The following is a 22263-nucleotide window of genomic DNA, read 5'->3' on the forward strand; positions in this document are numbered from 1 at the left end:
CATGGTGTTTCTTTACAGCAAAAGAACAGTGTCTAAGACACTCCCCTGTATGTCATTATCAAGACACAATAGCTAAAGATTTTAACGAATGCATGTTCTTCCTTGATCCTTTCCCTACAAATCTTTTTTAAAACTTTTATTAATTACACTTTATTCATTTGTATCCCCCCATAAACCCCTCTCTCCTCCCTTCTTAATCCCACTTTCCCTTCCCCTTCTCCACGCATGCCCCTCCCCAAGTCTGCTGATAGGGGAGGTCCTCCTCTCCTTCCTTCTGATCCTAGTCTGTCAGATCTCTACAAATCTCTTTTAAATGTTTGTGCCTTTCCATTTTGCTTTGTGACCCTTCCCCTCCTTGGTCATCCTTGGTGCACTCAGCAGTGGATACCAAAGGAAGACCATGAGTCTCCCTTTTCTATAATTATCAATAACTAACAGCTACCCAAGAGGAGGTTAGACCACTATTCATTTGAAGCTTTTATTTTCTTTTTAAATATTAATGTATGTGTCTATGTGCAGATATGTGCACATGTGTGTGGGTTCCTATGGTGGCCAGAAGATGGTGCTGGTGTTACACAGGCTGCCTGACTGGCTGAACTCCATTCCTGTGCAATAGCAGTAAGTGCTCCCTAATTACTGAACCATCTCTTTAGCTCCTGGTCGCAGCATTTTTTGTTTGTTTTTAGAGACAGGGTTTCTTCTTGGAACTCTCTCTGTAGACTAGGCTGGCTTTGAACTCAGAGAGCCTTTGGCTCCAAAATGCTGGGATTAAAGGCATGCGCCACCATCACCCAGCTCCTGGTCTCAGGAATTTTTTTCTTTTTTCAAGACAGGGTTTTTCTGTGTAGCTTTGGATGTCCTGGACTTTGTAGACCAGGATAGCCTTGAATTCACAGAGATCCACCTGCCTCTGCCTCCTATAGTGCTGGGATTACAGTTGTGTGCCACCATACCCAGCTGGCTGGGTTTTAAAAATATTTTAAAAACAATATCTGTTTTGTTTTTGCAGAGAGTATGGCCTGTAGGCTGTGAGACACCTGACAATAAGGATGTTCACACAAGATTTGTCTTTCAAAAATGTAAATTGTATTTGCCAGATCTAATTGTTGTGTCTGAGGCTTACTGCTGAATAAGCTCAACCTTTCTAGCTCTTTCTGAATTTTGGCTGGCTGGTTCAACTCAGCAGTTCTGGCTCAGATGCCTTGCCCAGCTGACTGATTCAAACTGGCTTCTCTCTCAGGCTCTGACAGTGCCAAGCTCAGCTACTCTCTATGACCCCTTCATGCCTTCAAAGCTAGTCCACATGGGTGACTCTGGCACATTACCAAGTCCAGCTGCCAGCACGAGGTCTGTCTGTGAAACACAGCTTCTTTGTCCTCTCAGAAAACACCTCCCAGAAAATTTCATTTCAATGATGCTGCTCTCTTCTTAATCACTGGTAATTTCTTTCCTATTTTTCATTATTTTGTTTATTTAATCATTTTTACAGCCTGATCATAACCCACTCCCTCTTCTCTTCCCAGTCCCATCTTCATACACCAATCCCTCACTGCTAATTTCTTCACTCCAGCTAACCAGCATCAATTGTCCCAGTAACCTCTTCTATTCTTGACTCTGAAGCAGAGTCATATGGCCGAAGCTGCTAAGTTCTGCTGCTTGCTGGCTCTGGAAACTCTAGTTCTATTACGTCTTACTCAAAGATCTTCATGCCTGTATCTCCAAGGATTAAAAGCTAGTCTGTATTTCAGTCTAATCACATAGACCTAAAGGGTCTTTGGATGTGATCCCTTGCCAGAGCAGCCGTGTTGCTGGATTAGAATCCCTCACATAAATATGCTTATTTTAGTCATGCAAACATTCCCTGTAATTCCTTGCTATTATAAAAGTTAAACAGATAGCCCACTACTCAGAGAACCTGGGCAGGAAATGCTGCAGGCTTCTGCTGGGGAATCTTCTTCGTGAGGATCCTTTGGGAGCTTTGTTGGCTCTAGCCCTATCAGCCGTGAAGTCTTTGTGTTGGCAGGCTGGGAGGAAGGCACTAATGGAGGTCAGTGAGAGCACAGGCCAGAGGCGAGCATTGACAGGCAGGCAAGTGTGAACCCAGGGACCATGCCAGGGGTGGCAGTTCAGTGGTCACACACTGGCCGATCTCAAGTCCTCTGGTCCATGGGTATCAATGCTGAGTCTATAGAAGCCATGTCTGGGGAGTGCTTCTGTGAGAGCCCAGAGACCATCTTTAAAGTTGCAGTTTTTATATCATCCCATTGAGTGGTAGCTTTGTGCTTTCAGGGTTCATAGTTTGGTGGTGGTTTACTAACATCAATGCCACCTGGGGGGTAGGTCATTAGCATATAGAGGCCTGCCTCAGGTTTGGCTCCTACCTGAGCTGCCATGTGGCTGGGTCTACTGACACATCAGAGTTTGGTTCTGAGGCCCAGCTCTTATCAGAGCTTCCTGGTGGTAAGCTCCTATCTTATAGGCATTATATTCTAAGTCACACAAAGTGGATCTTAAGTTACACAAAATGGTTTCACTTATGTTCCTAAGTTGTTGTTGTTGTTTGTTTTGAGACAGGGTTTCTCTGTGTAGCCTTGGCTGTCCTGGACTGGCTTTGTAGACCAAGCTGGCTTTGAACTCACAGAGATCTGCCTGCCTCTGCCTCCCAGAGTGCTGGGACTACGGGTGTGTGCCACCATACCTGGTTCAATTTTGTTTTGATTGAGATAGATTGTCCTGGAACTGACAGGCGCTAGACTGCCAGGATTAAAATCATGTACCGCCATAGCCTGTCTGATTAATTAATTTAATTAAATTAAATTAATTTAATTTAATTAAATTAAAATTTAATTAAAAAAATTTTTTTAACTAATTTTAAAACTCTTTACGGTTTCTTTTGTTTTCTGCATATGAGTGTTTTGCCTGGATATGTATGTGTACCATGTGTCAGAGAAAGTGATGGACCTTCTGGAACTGGAGTGACAGATGGTTGTGAGCCACCATGTGGGTGCTGGGAATTGAACCTGGGCCCTCTTGCAAGAGCAAGAAAGTGCTCTCAACTGCCAAGGCAACTAAACTCTCCGGCCCCTAGTTTCAGCATTTTAAAATAACTCTGAAACCAAACAGGAGCTGTGTTGTTGCTAAGGAGCCACATTGCCATACATTATGATTGACTCTCCGCACCTTACAAGGGTAAGTTTCTGTGTCCTAAGCCTAATGTATCCTGCAAACCATGTTTTCAACCTACCTGAACTTGTGCCCTCATGATGCATCCCCACGCCTTAACCTTGCTGAACTCCTGAGCTCCTGTGATGACTCCCGGGTCAGCGTGAGGTAGTCTTGCACTTACCCAGCCCACAGGCAGCCTTGAGCCCTGAGGCACCACTCTTCTGACCAGGTAGGTGCCAACAGCCAATTATCTCCACAGCAATGCTATCAACCTTCCCCTTAAAAGGGACCTTAAAAGCCAATATGGGTTATCCTCTGAAAACCCGACTTTGGGAAAGGCAGCGGTGAAATTGCCCCCCCCCCCCAAGTCCAACACAACCATAAATACTACGTCAATAACCTACTTTCATTTTTTTTTTTTCTTTTGTGTGTCCTAGAGGTCTCTTTGATGCTAGAGTCGCAGGCATACTCTGTACCAAGAGGTTGGCAGGGAAAAGCAAAAGCCAAGCTCTTACAAATGCTTTCCTAACTTATCTTTCCAGTGCCTTCAGGATACGCTTTAATCTGTGAACACAAGGTCCGCACAGCTGCACTAGCCCAAGATTTTTTGTTTGTTTTCTTGGTATCTCATGAGCAAGACCCGGCTTAAGTGTGTGTGTTGTGTTTCTCAGTTGACCTCTAAGGCAGCCATTAATTTTACCGTCGGTTGGAAACAGAAATGTAATAAATGGATTCACTTAACCTTACTAAAACCATTTTCTTTTTTGAACGTGGTTGTTCACACCTTACATCCCATCTCTCGGAGACAGGCAGGAGGATCTCTGAGAACGAGGTCAAGCCTCGTTTACATAGTGAGTTCCAGGAAAGGCAGAACGACAAAACAAGCAAACAAATAAATAAACGAAAAACATCTTTTAAGATGAAAAGGGAATGACCCGCTTGGAGAGGCGGCGACGAAGCTCCTCCCGGCAGCTCCACCGGGCTGGTGCCTCGCCTCCCCGCCCAGCCGTTTACTGCCTCCTCACCGCCCTCCCGCCCCAACCCTCCGTCTTCCAAACAATTCAAACGTCGCACAGAGCCGACCTATCGCAAGCCTCGTCGGAGGGGAAGGGGCGGGAGCTTCCGGGAGTGTTGGCAAAGGCCCCTCCAATCGGCGGCCGGCAGCGGGAAGTTTCAATTCAGCCCGGGCCGCCCGCTGCCTCTGCGGACCTGCGGGGGTTGCTCTGCTGCGGGATTGTCGGGACCGGTCCGGAAGCTGCTTCAGGTAAGCGGGCTCGGGAGGTCAAGGACCTGGATGTCGGGGGCTACGGGAGGCCCCGTCTCAAAGCCTTTTAAAACGGTCTGGGAGGGGTGGCTCAGCAGTTGTTCTTGCAGAGGCCCCAAGGTAGCCCAGAACTACCGGGCAGCGCACAACTTCTTGGAGCTCCAGCGCCAAGAGGGCCCACACGCTCTTCCTGACACCAGTGTGAAGGTACACGTCAATAGACAGAAGTCCTGGGGAAAAAAAGTGGCACGAAAAGTGTAGTAGATTGTCGTAAAGCGTTAACAAAGTATTAGAGACGAGAACCTACCCGACGCCTAGGCTAATGACCTCTCACGAGAGCCCAGAGGTGGCAGTGGATTCTGCCTTTCCCGAAGACGCTGTCATGTGTTACCACCTGTAAGTATTAAACTGAAAGTCTTAAAGAAAAGCTAAAGCTCGCGGTGTTTTAAAATACCGGGTAGCAAGGCGAGAGCGCTGGCAAGGGAACTGACGCGAGAGGTACTTTTGATCTTCACGCTAATCATAGAACGTTGTGGCTATTAGCTCCTTGCCCAGATGGGGTCAATCAGCCAGCTTGTAAGTAGCGTTCCTCTACGGTCTCCGGTTCTCACGTCAGGGTTCCTGCTCTCTTCCCTCGGTGATGGACTGAGTGCCACATAAACCTCTTCCTCTCCCAAGCAGGCTTTGGTCGCGTTTAATCATAACAACAGGAAGCAAACTAGGATAGAAATATTTTTGGGAACATACGGCAGTCCGTATTGTCCTCGTGTGTTTTGCTTGAATACCTTATCAAAGATCATACAAAGAAAAGGCGGTTGACAAAGAAAAGGCGGTTGCAGAGGATGGTTTCTAAGGTGGACAAAATTAATGGGGCAAACCGGTGAGGTTATCCGTATTACTGAGTTTTTCTTTAACTCTTTCTGTAGTAGCTATCTTGTGTTTGCCTTGTTTTCTTTCATTTTTCTTTTTTTTTGGTGGGGAGAGGATTAGAATAAGGCTTAGTGTAGCTCCCTCCCAGCCTCAATACCCTTTGGAGCTGAGGCTGGCTGTGAGCCAGTCCTCTTGTCTTGGTTTTGTGATTTTTGGTCTCACTGTATTTGTCAGGCTGACTTTAGCCAGGTGCTACAATCACAAGAGTGTATTCATCACAGTGGGGTGTAACTGGAATGAAGGGTGTAGGTGGGTTTCAAACCATATTTCACTCTGTAGTCCAGTCTGGCTTTAAACTCCATTGAGCCGTCTGTGTCAGCCTCCCAATTGATATTGCTAAGGTTGATTGCGAGTTGTACGTTAGATGTATGTTTTGTGCAGGTGTGTGTTCGTGCTGGCATGCATGTGGAGGCCAGGGGTCAATGGCAGTCATCGTCCTCTCATTTATTTTCTTGAGACGGTTCACATTAAAGCTGGAGCTCATTGGTTGTGGTAGACTTGCTGGCGGAAGAGCCCCAGGGAACCAAGTGCCCATCTCTGTCCTGGTCAGCACTGGATTGCTGAGTGCTGTGCCCAGCCTTTACATGAGTGTTAGAGATGGTCAGGTCCTTATGGCTCTAAGGGGTCCTCCATGTACTGAGAGCCATCGCCCCAGACCAGTTTTGCTTTTGAATTGAGAAGAAAAGCAGAGGTTCTTTTATTCATCCTCAGGGGAAGATTAAAGAAGTCATTCTGTAACGTTACCTCTTTACTTTCTCTGTCTTCACCTTCTGTGGTACCTCTTGTCTATAGCCTAGCTTATAGTTTTTCTCTGCTTCATTTTGATCTGTTGAGCAGCTTCCTACTCAGAACCCCCAAAACAGGCTATGGTATCTCTCATCTTTGATAACTTTTCTACTTTCATATTTACTCAGTTTATTCCGTTGTGAGTTTTAATATTTTTGTTTCAAAGGAGTGCAAAATAGTATGAGATGGACTGAAATCTGTATTGTTTTTATTTACTTATTTTGGTCTTTGAGAGAGATTATTACTCTCTACCCCAGACTGTCCTCAAATTCATGAATGAGTCTCTTAAGTATTGGTATTCTAGAGGTGAGCTGCCACAGCCTGACCTGAGATTTTGATTTTTTTAAATAATAAAATGAAAATCCATTTAAGCTGATGTCTATTTCTCTTCTTTGACAGGATGCCTGTATCGCGTTTTGCCAGCCGACTTCGGAAAGATGTAAGCATTGAAATGATCAGAACTGAGATTGCTCACAGAAAGTCACTATCTCAGCAGGAAAACAGATACAAGATACATGAGCGAAATAGACGCTTTGGCTTGAAAGACGTCAACATTCCACTGGAGGGTAAAAATCTTGGTAATATACTTGAGACATCCCAAGACCTCGCTCCAGAAAAGGCCTGCACCAAAACAAGTAAGTAAAGCTTTTTTCTTTCTCTCTCTCTCTCTCTCTCTCTCTTTTTTTTTTTTTTTTTAATAATTGTAAATACTTTCTCTGTGCAGCCCTGGCTGTCCTGGACTCAGTCTGTAGACCAGGCTGGCCTTGAACTCGAAGAGATCCACCTCTCTGCCTCGTGGGTGCTGGGATTAAAGGTGTGTGCCACAGAAAAGAAGATGTCAAAAACAAAGATAAAAACAGTGAAAATAGTGTCGTAGAAGGCAAGAGTTGTTGCAGGGACAGAGGAAGAGAGCTGAGGTGTGACTCACCTTTGCCAGGAGTCACTGGAGTCCTGTGTTGTTCTGTTTACACAGCAAGTATCAGAAACCAAACAGCAGTAACACAAAGCAGGGGGAAGTGGGAATGGGACTCTGGGCGTGGGGTGGTAGTGGGGCACACTTTCTCCTGTGAGTGTGTGGAGGTCAGGGGACACCTTTGGGCAGTTTATCTCTCCTTCCACCATTGTCTGTTGGTTCCAGAGATCAAACTTGTGTTGTTAGGTTTGCAATCTGTCTTCCTGGCATGAGCACTTGGTGCATTGGAACCTGGTTTTGTGAAGGATGGCGTTGGCACTGAAAGATCATAGTCTGTACCACAGAATCCAGCCTTTTTTTCAGATTTATCGTTCTTGTGATTCTGAAGAAACACGAGGGCAGGAACTGGACAAAGCAGCAGTCGCAGGTTTTTCTCTCTTCTGTCCTGAGGTGACTAGTGCACGTTTGAAGAAGACAGAAAACAGGCCTGGTAGTCTGTTTGGAGAGAGAAAATAGCAACTTAGCTAAGGAGTTGGCAGGAAAGGAAAAAGTCCTAGAATCAAAGAGTTTTGAAAGAAAGACTGTTTTGGTTTTTTGTTTGTTTGTTTTTCTTTTTTGTCTGAGCACAACTAAAATATTCAGTGACTGTTTTAGAAGACAACAGTTTTTAAGGAAGGGTATTTTAAAAACGAAGAGTTCAATTTTGGACATTTAAAATTTTTATTTTTTAAAAATACATTTTAAATTAAAATAGAATTGCTTTACTTCCCCACTCTCTTTCCTCCCTGCAGTTCTTTTCGGTATCATCCTCTAAACCCTCCTATGCTCCCTCTCAAATGGATAGTCTTTTTCTTTTATTATTGTTATATATATATCCTTACATGTGTATGTAAGCACAACCTGCTGCAAGACATGTTGAAGCTATGATCCCTATTAGGCATTTAAGGAGAGGTGATTAAAAAGAGTAATCGTGTGGCCTGATGTGGTGGCTTGTGCCTTTGATCCCCGTACTCAGGAGGCAGAGGCATGCTTAAAGCCAGCCAGGGCTATATAAGTAAGATGCTGTCTCAAAAGGTGCGGGAGGGGGGAAATAGACTCGAAAGAGAATTGATGTATCATCTAAGACATAGTTTTGCTTTAAAGCTTGAACTTCAGTCTAATAAGACCCTTAGATGTAATTTCTATCCAACAGGAGACCATGTACATTAGGAATAAGTGAACAACTTGAAGTAAGCAAAGCAAGAACCCACTTATATGTGCTTGGGCTAGACCTGTGAACCTAATTAAGGCAAGAGCCAGTTCACAGAAAAGCGTATAAAATTTATGTGGTGGGGGTGTTGTCTTCATAAAGAGAATGAAATCCAAAGGCATGACCAAGGTGTAATGCTTCTTAGACCAAAGTTCAGTAAGCTTGTGAAGGAGTGACAGAGCAAGGTAGGAAGTCTGCAGATTGTCACCAAGAGATACACTTGGGCCCGGGAGGTAAAGCTAGTGAGAGAGTTGGTTGGTTCAGATCCTTGCGGCCCCAGTAAGGAAGGCTGTCATCTTGGGCTTTGTGTGTGAGTAACATCCCTCCCAAAGAATGGTTATTTTGTTATTGTTTTGTTTGTAGGCTGTTAGGGATTGGCCTCAGGGCTTCAGTCATACTAGGCACCTAAGCAGTGCTTTATCACTCAACTATACTCCGGACTCCCAAAAGAACCTTTTGCTTTTGGAGACCAGGTCTCAAAAGATAGTTCTGTCTGGCCTACGCTGGCCAAGAACCTGCCGTTTCTCTTGCTTAAGCCTCTCAAGTGATGGATTGTAGCCATATGTTAAAAGAAATTTCCAGGCTGTTGCCTGTAGGCAAAGGCAGGCCAGATGGTACTTTCTGAAATTCTTTGAGTAATTTAGCCTAAAGTAATCAGTATACCATTATTTTTTTAAAGGTTGAGCAAATGAAGTCATACACAATGAATATAATTTTAAAATGATTAGAACCTGAAATAACTGTTAGAATGCTGAGGATTAAAAACATTTCTTAGGGGCTGGAGAGATGGCTCAGTGGTTAAGAGCACTGTATGCTCTTCCAAAGGACTTGGGTTCAATTCCCAGCACCCACATGGCAGCTCACAACTGTCTGTAACCCCAATTCCAAGGGATCTGACACCTTCACACTAATGCACATACAAAAAAAAAAACAAAACAAACAAACAAAAAAAAAAAACCAAAAACGTTTCTTAGCAGATAAAGTTAGACAAAATGTGCCTTTAGAAATGTGATGTGATATTTTGTCTGTAATGTTTTATGGACTGTTGTTTGATCCCCTCCTTCCCTTAGGGTCAGCGAATATGGTTCTGAGTGACCAACGGAAACAGCTTCTTCAAAAGTACAAAGAAGAAAAGCAGCTTCAAAAATTAAAAGAGCAACGAGAGAAAGCTAAACGTGGAGTATTTAAAGTTGGTCTCTATAGACCTGCTGTGCCTGGCTTTCTCATTGCAGACCAGAGGAGCATGAAAGCTGAACCAGAAAAGGTCCATTTATGATTTTAACCTGAAATAGACAAACAATTCCTTTAACTTTGGAAAAAAAAAAAAAAATCGATACTTAACTTAGCAAGTATCTTTATGCCATAAGTTTTTGAGGATAAAATTTAAATTTTAAACTGATGCATGGGATAAATTTTGCCAGTATGTTTTGTTTTTATTTGTTTGTTTTTTAATTGATCTTCTTTTGGCTGTTTTTAAAGGCTTTTCTGTACAGTGGGAGGATAACGAGATCAAAGGCCAAAGTGCATATGGAACAGACTAAGGTATCAATGTATATAGATAATTGCTATTAGAATAATATATTGTGCCTTTTCCCCTTCAAAGTTTATAATTTCTTTTTTTTTTTTGGTTTTTCAAGACAGGGTTTCTCTGTGTCTCCTTGGCTGTTCTGGACTCACTTTGTAGACAAGGCTGGCCTGGAATTCACAGAGATCTGCCTGCCTCTGCCTCCCTGAGTGCTGGCATTAAAGGCAGTTCTACCATGCCCAGCTAAAATTCCATTTTAAACCTAAGCCCAGATATAAACAATGCTTTATCTGAATTGAAGGTATAAAAATTAATGATGATTTAGAGTAGTTTTTTGCTAAATGTCAAGGAAGTTTTCACTCAAAATATAAACACTTCTTATTTGGTCTGTCCCATACTTCATCATTATGTGGCTGTTTCCTCTGCTGCGACTATGCTTTCCAGCTAACTGCATGAAATGCAGAACAATGAAAAGCGCAGAGTAGGGGTTAGATGCTCAAAATACAGCAACAAATCAAGGTTTGGGGAGAGGATGAAGCATGTTGGGTGGGAAATGGAGTGACACTTTGTCAAGTAAGGAAGCTAAGTTTTATTATGTTTTTAACAGATTGGAGTCACTGCCATGTTCCTGTGACTTCTCTAGCCCCTGGGATACATACAGCACTGAAAAAAATTCTGAGGCTTTATGGATCATAGTGTAGGCCTAGAAATTAAGTGTGTGTGTGTGTGTGTGTGTGTGTGTGTGTGTGTGTGTGTGTGTATTATATGTAAGTGTATATATTATATATTTTATGTCGGATGGGAGATGGCAGTAAGAGCAAGCGTTGAATAACATTTTGGTTGGAGCAGTCATGGAAACTACTGAGATTCCTACATGTCGGGGTGTAGGCTTAAAGGAAGTGAGGGAACCCTGGGAGTGGGGGGGAAACCTTTCACCCTAGGAGAAATATAAAATTGGGAGATTTTTGCTGTTGATTTTATTTTCCAGCAGTGTTGGGGATCACAGCGCCCAGGGATCTGTGCGTGTTTGGCGTGCTCTGTACCACTGGGCAAATAACTAGACCGTGGTGCCCACGGCACTCACTTTTCACAGCTTCTTGTGAGCCTGAGGCAGGGGGTAGCTTAAGCACACAACTTTGAGGCCAGCCTAGGCAACACAGCAACACAACCAGACCTTATCTCAGGGCAAAAAAGCCTCAGTTAATGTTGTGATTAGTATTTCAGAATTCTCAAATGAGCATAGAAAGAATTTTTTTTTTGAGGCAGGTCTCACTTTGGAGATCAGACTGGAATTCAGAGAAATCTGCCTGCCTCTGTTTCCTGAGTGCTGGATTTAAAGGCTTTATTTTTGAGACAGGGTCCCATGTGGCCAGACTCTTCCCTATTGGCTGAGGCTGCTCTTGACCTGCTGACTCTTTGTTGATCATTTTACCTTCTAAAGATTAACAAAGTTCCTACTTTCTTCGCAGGTAGACAGCAAGAGTGTTCCTCAAGCAACCCGATATGGCCAAAGACAACCTTCTGAGAAGAAAATAGTGGACAAAGAGAAAAAAGGTAGGACTATGAGCAGTGATGATGAACGTGGTGCTGCCACGCGAATAATTAGGAGTGACGAAAAGCATCTGATTGGATTATTATTCCCAGCAGCACAGCCTCTGGTGTCCAAGTCAGGGACAGTGACCGGATCAGCTGCTATTCAGAGTTCAAAGCAGGTTGCCCGGACGGTCTCGTCTACTATACGAAGGCCAGTCACAAGAGCTGCTCACGGTAAGAAGAGTCCACAGTAACACACTTTATAAACATCAAGAAAGACAAAAGGAACGTGACCCTGAAATAGAACATGATAATAATAATTAAAAAAATACTGGAAACACATGCTGAAATATCAAATTGTTAATGGGACCATGGGTGAGGTTAGTATTTGTGTATAGGCCATAGGTCAATGTTGGGTATCTTTCTCAGTTAATCTGACCCTTGCCTTTTGAGCTATAGTCTGCCAGGAGCTTGACAGTGCAGCTAGAGTCATCAAGCTCCAGGGACCCAGCTGTCTGCTTCCCTAGCGCTGGCTGCAGATAATGTTACATATAGCTGTTCCAGACCAGCCCTGGCACTCAGCAAGCACAGTGCCAGCTGAACTGCTGTTCCAGACTATTTTTTGTTGGTTTTTTCTTCCTTTTTTTTTTTTTTTTTTCCAAGATTTAGTCTGTTTTATGTATGTGGGTTTTTCTTGTTTTTGGTTTTGGTATTTTGTAGCGCTGACTGTCCTGGAGTTGCTTTATAGACCAGGCTGGCCTCAAACTCATAGAGATTCGCCTGCCTCTGCCTCCCCACGTGCTGGGACTCAAGGCATGTGCAACCACCTGGCATGTGTATGGGTTTTACCTTCATGTACCACATGTGTGACTGGTCTCACAGAGGCTAGAGGAGGACATTTGATCTTCTGGAACTGAAGTTACAGATGGTTGTAAACCTCCGCATGAGTGCTGGGACTTACCTTATGGAAGAGCAGTCAGTGCTCCTATCTCTTAGCTGTCTCTCCATCCCTGATTGTTTTGAGACCAGGTCTCACCATGTAGCCGGGGCCAGCCTGCATTCTTGGTCCTGTTGCCTCAAACTTCAGGAAGGTGCTGGAGTTCAGGCATGTGCATATGTTTGTTTTGGTCGGTTGGTTTAGTGTTGGCAGTAAGAGGTGTTGGTTCTGTTTTCTTTTTTTAATAATGAGTATGTGTTTAGTAATCGGAAAAAGAGAAACACCTTCATTTTGAAAAGATGATTTGTATTTGACAGGAAATTTCTTTTTTTTTTGTCCCTTAGTAGAGTGACTTGTAATCATAAAAGTTGAAGATGCACATTCCTAAGTTGGTCTTCTTCCATACTTTACCAAATTATCTAGTACAGTATGTTAAAATTAATGTTTTTTTCCTATGCTGCTGTAGTTCCCAAATAATGAGATGGAGACCTACTACATTTATTAATAAATGTATTAAGTCTTATTATTAATAAGCTTTAGTGCACTGCAGCTGTGCAGATACTGATCTATTCTAACCCATCTGTACTGTCTGGCTACTTCCCAGCCTGTGCCCCATGCTGCTTGCCATCTTTCTCACCTGGCCGCTCCTGCTCCATCTTTGTCCTCATGGTCCATCATTCTTGATGGACAACCTCCTTCTCTATGTAGCTGTCCGTCCGTCCATCCATCCATCCATCCATCCATCCATCCATCCATCCATCCATCCGTATCATCTGTCTCTGTCTATTTCTCTCTATTATCTGTCTCTATATCTACCTACCTACCTACCTACCTACCTACCTACTTGTCTACCTGCCTACCTGGCACCTCCAGACTGGGAACAGAAGTTCCACTTACTGTCTCCTCTGCCCAGTTATAGGTTCTTTATTAATTAGAGATAAAGAGATAACTGGGGAGCAATTTTTACGCAGCATTGAGACGGGAGATTCCTCAATAGCAATGACAATACCAGAATCTGTTACCATTTAGCTCACTGCAGGTTCAGCAATTAACAGTGGAATATTCAGAGATGCAACTTAATACAACATGAAGGTCACCTCTACAACTTTAATGTAGCATTGCTTGTCTATTTTAAAATGGATATGCTACTTCACTTTCTGTTTTTAGAGACGGTATCAGAAAGAATGGGACCAAGTAGAGGGAGACCTGCAAAAAAGGAAGAAGCCAAGCCTGACAAGGTAGAGTACAGGCTTCTGTTCATTTCTCAATGCTTTGACACTCTACTGCTCCTTTCATAAATCTGAAATGAACCATGAGACCACGTGAGAGAACTAACCCACATACATGCTGAATCCTTGATCTCTAAGGAAGCAGCACACAAGTTATTGATGCTGGTGGCTAGGTATTTTAGTCTCAGAATTGTGAGTAAAGAAAGTGCAATCTGATTAGCAGAGAAAATGGAGTGAACAGCACAGCGGAGAAACTGTTTTGCAAGAACCATTTGATGGATAGATGCTTGTATTCAGCTATTCCAGGGTATTTCCTGTGCTTCTAATTGACTGAGCGTTTGGGGCACACCATGTAATTTGACTTTATTTTTCCATCTCTGAAGTGGAATTTCTTATACAGAGTTGTTAATTCAGTAAGCAAGTGTTTCTGACAGCATTTAGCAATGAGATCCTCAAAAAAACAAAACAAAACGAGGACCTGGGCCTGCAAGACAGCTCTGCAGGTGAAGGTGCTTGCTGCCAGGCCTGATGATCTCAACTTAATCCCCAGAACCCACATGGATGGAATGACAAAACCCACTCCTGCAGGTTGTCCTCTGACCTCCACACTTAAAATCAACAAACAAACAAATAAATAAAATAAATTAAATAAATTAAAAAGGAACTATTTTGAGTTCTAGTTTCTTGGTCTACAATGTAACCTTAAACTTTTAAGAAAAAGGAAAAAAAAAACAAAACCCTCATGCTGAAGAGCAAGAAACCTGTCTAAAGCCTTATTGCATATCAAATATAAATCCCAGGAAGGAAATGGAGAGTGAATCTTTTTAAGTCCACTGGCCCTTAAAGGGTGTGGCATTAAGATTATCTTGTGGGGCCAGTGAGATGGCTCAGTGGGTAAAGGCACTTGCCATCAAACATGATGACTGGAGCTTGATTCCTGGGTCTCATGAGGAGGAAGAAGAGAACTGGCACCTAGAAGTTGTGTTTTAATCTCCACCCATTCCATGGTATGCACGCCCATAAACACACACAGTAAAGTATCCCTGTTTAAAGGTATTATTCCTGTAAATGTTATTCATTTTTACTTTGACTGACACATTGGCCTTTGAGATTTTTTTTTTTTAACTTTTAAAAAGATATACATACCATGTTCCATCAGCGTGCATAGCTGCACGCCAGAAGGCACCAGATCTTATTAGAGGTGGTTGTGTGCCACCATGTGGTTGCTGGGAATTGAACTCAGGACCTTTGGAAGGTCCTGTGCTTTTTCTTTTTTTTTTTTTTCCTGCTTTTTGAGGCAGTGTTTTTCTCTAGCCTTGGCTGTCCTGGGCTCACTTTGTAGATCAGGCTGGTCTCAAACTCACAGTGATCTGCCTGCCTCTGCCTCCCTGAGTGCTGAGGCAACTTTTTTAAATGTCGAAATATCAAGTAACAAGTAAATTGACTTGGAAAAATGTGCTTTAAATCCTGTTGGTTGATCTCATTGTGTCCCATGGAGAAATGTCCTTGTAAATAATCCTATGACAAGATTATTTACAACCTAAGGTTATTTTAAAGTTTTCTTTATTTTTAACTATTTTATGTGTGGGTGTTTTGCTTGCATTAATGACTTTGCACCACCTGTGTGCCTGAGGCTTGAGGAGACAGAAAAGGGGGTCAGGTCCCCGAGGACAGTGTCACAGATGGCTGTGAGCTTCCGTGTGGGTGCTGAGAATCTCCAGGTTCTTTGGAGAGGGCTAGTGTTCTTAGCCACAGCGCCATTGTTCCCGCCCCACAAACCAAGGTTCCTTTTTAACAGTTTTGTCCTCTAGAATAGGAATTATTCAATAAATCTTAGATTTCTCATTCTCAAAGCCTTCTGATAATCCATGTAATTTTGGTAAAAACATTTTCTAGTTGTTTTTTTCCATTTTAGTTTTATTATATTTTAATTTGTTACAGTATCTACAAGGTATAGTTGACTCCTTTAATAAGGACTGGCTCTGAACTACAGCATTGGTTTAGTATATGTTTTTTTTTTTTTTTTAAAGATAGAGGTTGGAGTTGGTAGTAAGCTGTCTGGCAAGAGTGCTGGGAATCAACCGCTAGTTCCCTGAAGATCAATAAACACTCAAGTACTGCGCCAGCTCCTGAACCCTCGGGAATACATTTTTAAGTGTATTATTTTTGTCTCAAATTATGCATGTGGATATTCTCTTGGTAACTTTTTGTCTTGCTTTGATAAAATACCTGACCAAAGCAATTAAGAGGGAATGTCAGTCACAGTTCAAGGATACAGTTTGTCCTAGCTGTGGAGTCTTGAGGTAGCTGGACATGTTGGAAACAGCAATGAGTGCCTGTGTTCAGCTCACTTTCTTTTTTTTTTATTAAGTTGGCATTTATTTATTATTAAGAAAGGCATTTTTGGTGTGGCCAAAATTTGAATCCTGTTGAATTCCAACCAGCGCGAGCCATCACATTGCCAGAATTGTTTTGTTGTTGTTGCTCTTGTTATTTTTAAATTTTTTATTTTGTTTTTATTAATTATAGTTTATTCATTTTGTATTCCAGCTGTAGCCCCTTCCTCCATCACCTCCCAATCCCACCCTCCTCTCTTCTTCTCCTATGCTCCTCTCCCAGTCCAATGATAGGAGAGGTTCTCCTCCCCTTCCATCTGACCCTAGTCTATCAGGTCTCATCAGGACTGGCTTCTTTGTCTTCCTCTGTGGCCTGGTAAGGCTGCTCCCACCTCAGGTGCAGGTGATCAAAGAGCCAACCCATTAGTTCATGTCAGAGACGGTTCCTGTTCCCATTACTGTGGAACCCACTTGGACACTGAGCTGCCATGGGTTACATCTGTGCAGGGGTTCTAAATTATCTCCATGCATGGTTCTTGTTTAGAGTGTCAGTCTCAGAAAAAAACCCTGTGCCCAGATTTTTTGGTTCTGTTGCTCTCCTTGTGGAGCTCCTGTTCCCTCCAAGTCTTTCTAGCTCTCCCTTTTTTTATAAGATTCCCTGCACTGTGCAAAAAGTTTGGCTATGAATCTCAGCATATGTTTTGATACCCTGCTGGGTAGAGTCTTTCAGAGGCCCTTTGTGATAGGCTTCTGTCCTGTTTCCTTTTTTCTCCCTCTTGTGATGTCCATCTTGTTTGCCTTTTTGAATGAAGATTGAGCATCTTACCAGGGTCCTCCTTCTTGATTAGCTTCCTTAGGTATATAGATTTTAGTAGATTTATCCTCTATTATATGTCTAATATCCACTTATAAGTGAGTATATACCATGTGTGTCTTTTTGCTTTTGGGATACCTCAATCAGGGTGATCTTTTCTAGATCCCACCATTTGCCTGCAAATTTCATGATTTCCTTGTTTTTAATTGCTGAGTAGTATTCCATTGTGTAGATGTACCACAATTTCTGTATCCTTGTGTTTCCTTTTTCAATGGTTGGATACGTTCCTGGGAGAGAAATTCCAGCTCTGTTCTGTTTGCTTATACCTAGGTCATTTCTTCTAAATTTGAGACTGAAAAAAAGAGTTTGGATTCACAAACCAGTGTAACAAATCAACTGGATCCAGATGGAGTCCTCCAGGAAATGGAAAGCTTGCCTAAGACAGTTCCTGCAAAAGTGAAAGAAAGAGATTCCTTTGCACCTAAGCATTGGGTATTTCAGCCACCGTGTGGGCTGAAGATCTATCAAGTGGCTCCCATGAGTCCTAGAAGTGCCAACGCCTTCTTGACACCCAGTTGTGATTGGAACCTTTTAAAACCAAAAGAGTAAGATAATATTTTTTAAGCAGACACAAATAATCTTAATAATAAGCACTTTCCTAAAAAGGAGTAGCAAATGTTTGTCTTACATTTCTGCTTTTTTTTTTTTTCTGCACTGTGTTTAGTTAGTAATGTATGCTAACTATAGATCACACACAAAAAAAATTGTTGATAAAAGCCTACAATAATATCTGTGATAGTTTTGGAATTTTCTATGAATTGTCTTCACCATAAATGTGTAGGTTTTTGCCCCCCCAACCCCTGTTTTGTTTTTTCAAGGCAGTGTCTTGGAATTTGCTCTGTAGACCAGGCACCACTGTCCAGCAATTTTTGCTTTTAATAGATGGCTTAATTGTAGCCTGTAAGTAAGATTTGCCTTCTTCTTTACTTTTGTAAAGATTTATTTTATGTGCATGGGTGTTTTGCATTCATGTATATAAGTCACCACATATGTGCAGTGACTGGAACTGGAGTTACAGATGGTTGTGAGCTGCCATGTGGGTTCTGGGAACTGAACTCAGATTTCTCCTTAAGAGCAGCAAGTGCTTGGAGCCATTTCACCAACCCCTTAGTTTTGTTTGTTTTCTTTTGGTGGAGCTGAGATAGCAACTCCATTTGTGTTCTAAGCAGTTTTAGCCTCCCAAATTAGGATTATAAGCATGTGCCACCACACCTGGCTTGAAGTAATTTCTTTTATGAAAGGAATATTGCCATCTTTAAAATCAGTCCTGCCTGCCTGTTAGTTTTGTTAGGAAATAACATGATTTTTAGTTGAATAGCTGTGTATGTCTGTGTGTGTCTGTGCCGGTTCCTGTGGAGGCCAGAAGCATCAGGCCTCCCTAGAGCTGGAGTCAGAGGTAGGTTTGAGCCACCCTGAAGGGGGTGCTGAGAACTGGACTCAGTCCTTTGTAAGAGCAGGATGTCCTAAACCGGGAGCTGTATGTATAGACCCTGCCTGCCTTTCTTCTCAAAAAACTGCCTATAGTAGGAGAAAATCATCTGTAAAGTAGGAAGAGGAAGGTCAGTTGGAATCTTCAGAAGAAAAGGCAAAGTTACCTGTCAGATGAGACGGCTGCACATGATAGAAAACAGTCAGCAGCATCCACAGTTGTGGATTTCTAATCTTACACTAAAAGTTTCAACATTTTTGAATCCTACTGTAATAAAGATGCTATTCTCATTTTTGGTTTAAAATTTTCCTGCCCAGCATAAGTTTTTTTTTTTAATGTTTGAGACAAGGTTTCTCTGTGTAGCTCTAGCTGTCCTGAAAATTGCTCTGTAGACCACTGGCTTCGAACTCACAGAGATCCTCCTGCCTCTGCCTCAAGTGCTGGGATGTAAGGCATGTGCCGCCAGCACCTGGCTGGAATTAGTTTAGTTTTTTTTTCTTTTTTTTTTTTAAGTTTTAAAAATTCTTATTTTATTTGTATTTAGTGTGAAGGTATCAGATCCCTTGAAATTGGTGTTACAGACAGTTGTGAGCTGCCATGTGGGTGCTGGGAATTGAATTCAGGTCCTATTGGAAGAGCAGACAGCGCTCTTAACCACTGACCCATCTCTCCAGCCCCAAACGATTTATTCGTTTGTTCGTTCATTTATTTATTTATCTATCTATCTATCTATCTATCTATCTATCTATCTATTTATTTATTTATTTACATACAGTATTCTGCCTGTATGTATGCCTGTAGGACAGAAGAGGGCACCAGATCTCATTATAGAATGTTGAGTCACCATGTGGTGGCTGGGAATTGAACTCAGGACCTTTGGAAGAAGAGCCAGTGCTCTTAACCTCTGAGCCATCTCTCCAGCCCTAGTTGTTTTTTTTTTTTTAAAGACTTTTTCATTCAGTTACTTAACGAATATGAGTGCTCTATCTGCATGTACACCCACACATCACAAGAGGCCATTAGATCACATTATAGATGGTTGTGAGCCACCATGTGGTTGCTGGGAATTGAACTCAGGACCTCTGGAAGAGCAGGCAGTGCTCTTAACCTCGGAGCCATCTCTCCAGGTCTGTAATAAGTATTTTTAAAGATAAGAAGCTAGGCTGGCTGTTACATGCCTACAGTCCTAGCATTAGTAAGGCTGAAGAGGAAGATTGAAAGTTTGAGGCCAGTCTCATTTTCATAGCAGGCTATGTCAAAAACAAACAAAAACCCCAAATAGTGGTGTTTTCTCCCAGCATCCATGATACTGGGCCTCTATAGCCTACACCGCAGCCCCATGCCGGAATAGGAATTTAAATAAAAGCAACTCTGGGTGAATTACCTAAGAGGCCTACTCTCAAAACAAACAAACAAACAAACAAACAAACAAACAAACAAAAACCTCAAAAAGCAAAAACAAAAAAGACCAAAAAAACCAAAGAAAAACTGTATCTTATTTCTTTCAGTTGCATATATGTGAACTTCCTTGTTTTGTGAAGTATATTTTTTGCTGTTGTTCTAGCAGTACAACTCAAGATACAGCAAATGAAAGCTTGGTACAGAAGGAATCAAATAGCTCAGGATCTGCTGTGGAGTCACTAACAGACAGTAGTGAAGGTATGGTATTTCTCTGGCTTATGATTTTGCAGAGCTTTACCAGGTGGCTCATGTGATGTGACCAGAGCCTGGATGAATTAGAAACTGAGGAGCAGGAGCTGGGGAGACAACCACTAAGTTTAGGAGCCTGAGGACAGAGCCTGCTGTGGGAGGGGCAGGAGCTGGGAGACTTAGCACTGGGGAGGTAGGGACACTACACTTGGCCTTTCGGGCCCTGGGAAGAGACCCTTTCAGCAAGAAAGTGGAGAGTACCTGAGGAATGACAGTTGCCTATGACCTCTGGGCTCGGATAGGTATTCTCCGCTGACTAAATGGGCCAATTCAAGCAAAATTAAGATATAAAAGCAGGCTTTGTTGGGGGCAGCTCTTGGGCAGGTTCACTGTTCCCAAGGAACAAGGCCAGGGAAGTTGCCATGTAGATGGGAGACAGAAAAGCTTGGGGGAGGATGACAAAATTTTAAAGTTCAACATCAGTAAAACTGAAGGACTTTCAAAGATCTCTTGTGAGGATTGTTATTCTAGAAATTGTTCTTTAATGAACATTTTTTTTCATGTCATAGAGCATGGCTTAGATCAAAGGGAAGCTTCCACTTCCAATTCAGACCAACTTTCCGTAAAGAGAGTCACATCACTTGAAGGAGGTGAAGGTCAGCCACAGCACGATGTGCCGTATTTCAGGTTTGTCTCTTATTACTGTAGAACTTACATTTATGCCTAACATTTAGTCCTAAATTAAAGTGTTTGATCTTACGCATAAATATTTAATATGGTAAGTGGGGAGGAACTGGCTTAGGGTGTTTTTCACTTTGCAGTTTTAACTTCTTCTAATAGGTTTGACATTAATATGCTTTCTATTCAAAGGGTAGGCAAATGCGAGGGAAAAGTGTCCTTCCCAACCCCATAGTTTCACCCTTCCAGTTAGGCATTAATTTTTTTTTTTTTTTTTTTGGTGTGTGAATACTTTGAGAGATAAATAATATATTTGAGGACAAATACAGACTTACTGTCCTTTGAAAATATAAAAAAAGTCTTGTACAATACACTGTTTTGTTTTTATTTAGTGTTAAATGTTGATAACATTCTATTTTAGCACCTGGAAACTTTCTCATCTGTGGGTCAGAATACTCAACTGTCCTGCTCTATCCCGGGGTACTTTGTGGGAATGAGTTGGTATAAACAGGGTTTAGCAGTTCACTCTTGAAGCAATGCTGAAGAGAGAAAGCATCTTATCTAATGGGGGCTGAGGTGTCAGTTGGTGATGTACCTCCTATCATTCATGAAGTCCTAGGTTTGATCTCAAAACTGAATAAACTGCCTGGGCCTATAATCTTAGCACTCAGGAGATAGAGCATGGGGAATTAGGAGTTCAAGGTCATCTTTGGCTAAGACCAGCTTGACCTTATTTTGATCCTTTGAGAATTTCATACAATCTATTTTCACCAGTTTCACCCCCAACATCTATTTTTAACTTTCCTGGTCCATATCTATCTCCAAACCCATCCCAATACTTTTTTTTTTTTTTTTAAACCTAACCATTGACTTCTCTTTGTGCTATCCTTATACTTGGGTTGTGGGGCCATCCACTGGAGCATGCTTGACTTCCCAGGAGCCACACCTATAAAGGAAACTGACTCTCAGTTCCCCTGCCCCCAGTCAGCTGTCATCAGTGGGGACCAGATCTGTTTTTAAGATGGTAGTGGCACACGCCTTTAATCCCAGCACTTGGGAAGGAGAGACAAGCTCTCTGAGTTAGAGGCCAGCCTGGTCTACAGAGTCATGGCTACACAGACACACCCTGTCTTGAAAAACAAACAAACAAACAAACAAACAAACCAACAAACAAACAAAACCAATACTGAGCTCAGATCGCATTCTGTCCAGTAGTGTCTAAGGCTCTCATTTTCCCAGGTAAGTCCTTGCCATATTTTAGATCATGTTAATCACCTAGAGGACATGCCATCTTCCTGTCCTCTTTTGTAGTTGTTTTGTAATAGGTATGCTAACAGGCTTACATGTATGCTAGTGCACTGCTGTGTGCCTGGTGCCTGCAGGGGCCACAAGAGGATTTTGGATCACCTAGAAGTGGAGATACAGATGGTTATGAGCTGCCTTCTGGGTGCTGAGAATCAAACCTGGATCCTCTAGAAGAGCAGCCAGTACTTGTAACTGATGAGCCATCTTCTGTTTTAATCACCTTTTTCCTGCGTATTTCATGTTACTAAGTACTTGAATTGTTTCTGCAGTAAAGTTTTTTAAATGTAAGGGTGTCTAGAGATGTACACTAGTCTCTTGTGCCACTGAGCCACTGAGGTAACAGTTTATCCAGCTACATACTGTCAGAGCTAAGCGTGTATCCTTCCTTGGTACTTCAGCCATTGGTTTTATGTTTGTCCGTTGACTGTAAGCAATAAACCTTTTCTTTTCCTGTCATTTC

General features: G+C 42.3%; 1 protein-coding gene across 4 annotated transcripts in view; it reads left to right on the forward strand.

Moving 5' to 3' along the window:
* The first annotated feature begins 4305 nt into the window (after positions 1-4305).
* Dlgap5 (DLG associated protein 5) overlaps positions 4306-22263 on the forward strand; it is a 39267-nt gene continuing 21309 nt past the window's right edge. Inside the window, exons 1-10 of one of the 4 annotated variants that reach the window (XM_055605937.1) lie at positions 4306-4429; positions 6545-6780; positions 9378-9571; positions 9787-9849; positions 11302-11386; positions 11477-11599; positions 13470-13540; positions 17012-17286; positions 19735-19829; positions 20390-20507. In XM_055605937.1, coding sequence (XP_055461912.1) covers positions 6546-6780; positions 9378-9571; positions 9787-9849; positions 11302-11386; positions 11477-11599; positions 13470-13540; positions 17012-17286; positions 19735-19829; positions 20390-20507 — 1259 coding nt within the window. In that variant the 5' untranslated portion in view covers positions 4306-4429; position 6545. Of the gene's footprint in view, positions 4430-4770; positions 4826-6544; positions 6781-9377; positions 9572-9786; positions 9850-11301; positions 11387-11476; positions 11600-13469; positions 13541-17011; positions 17287-19734; positions 19830-20389; positions 20508-22263 lie in introns of those variants that run through there. The other 3 variants (XM_055605934.1, XM_055605935.1, XM_055605936.1) reach the window with 3 other exon arrangements.

This window comes from Psammomys obesus, unplaced genomic scaffold, assembly GCF_907164565.1.
Source record: "Psammomys obesus unplaced genomic scaffold, mPsaObe1.curated_primary_1811, whole genome shotgun sequence".
In the NCBI taxonomy this organism is placed as follows: domain Eukaryota; kingdom Metazoa; phylum Chordata; class Mammalia; order Rodentia; family Muridae; genus Psammomys; species Psammomys obesus.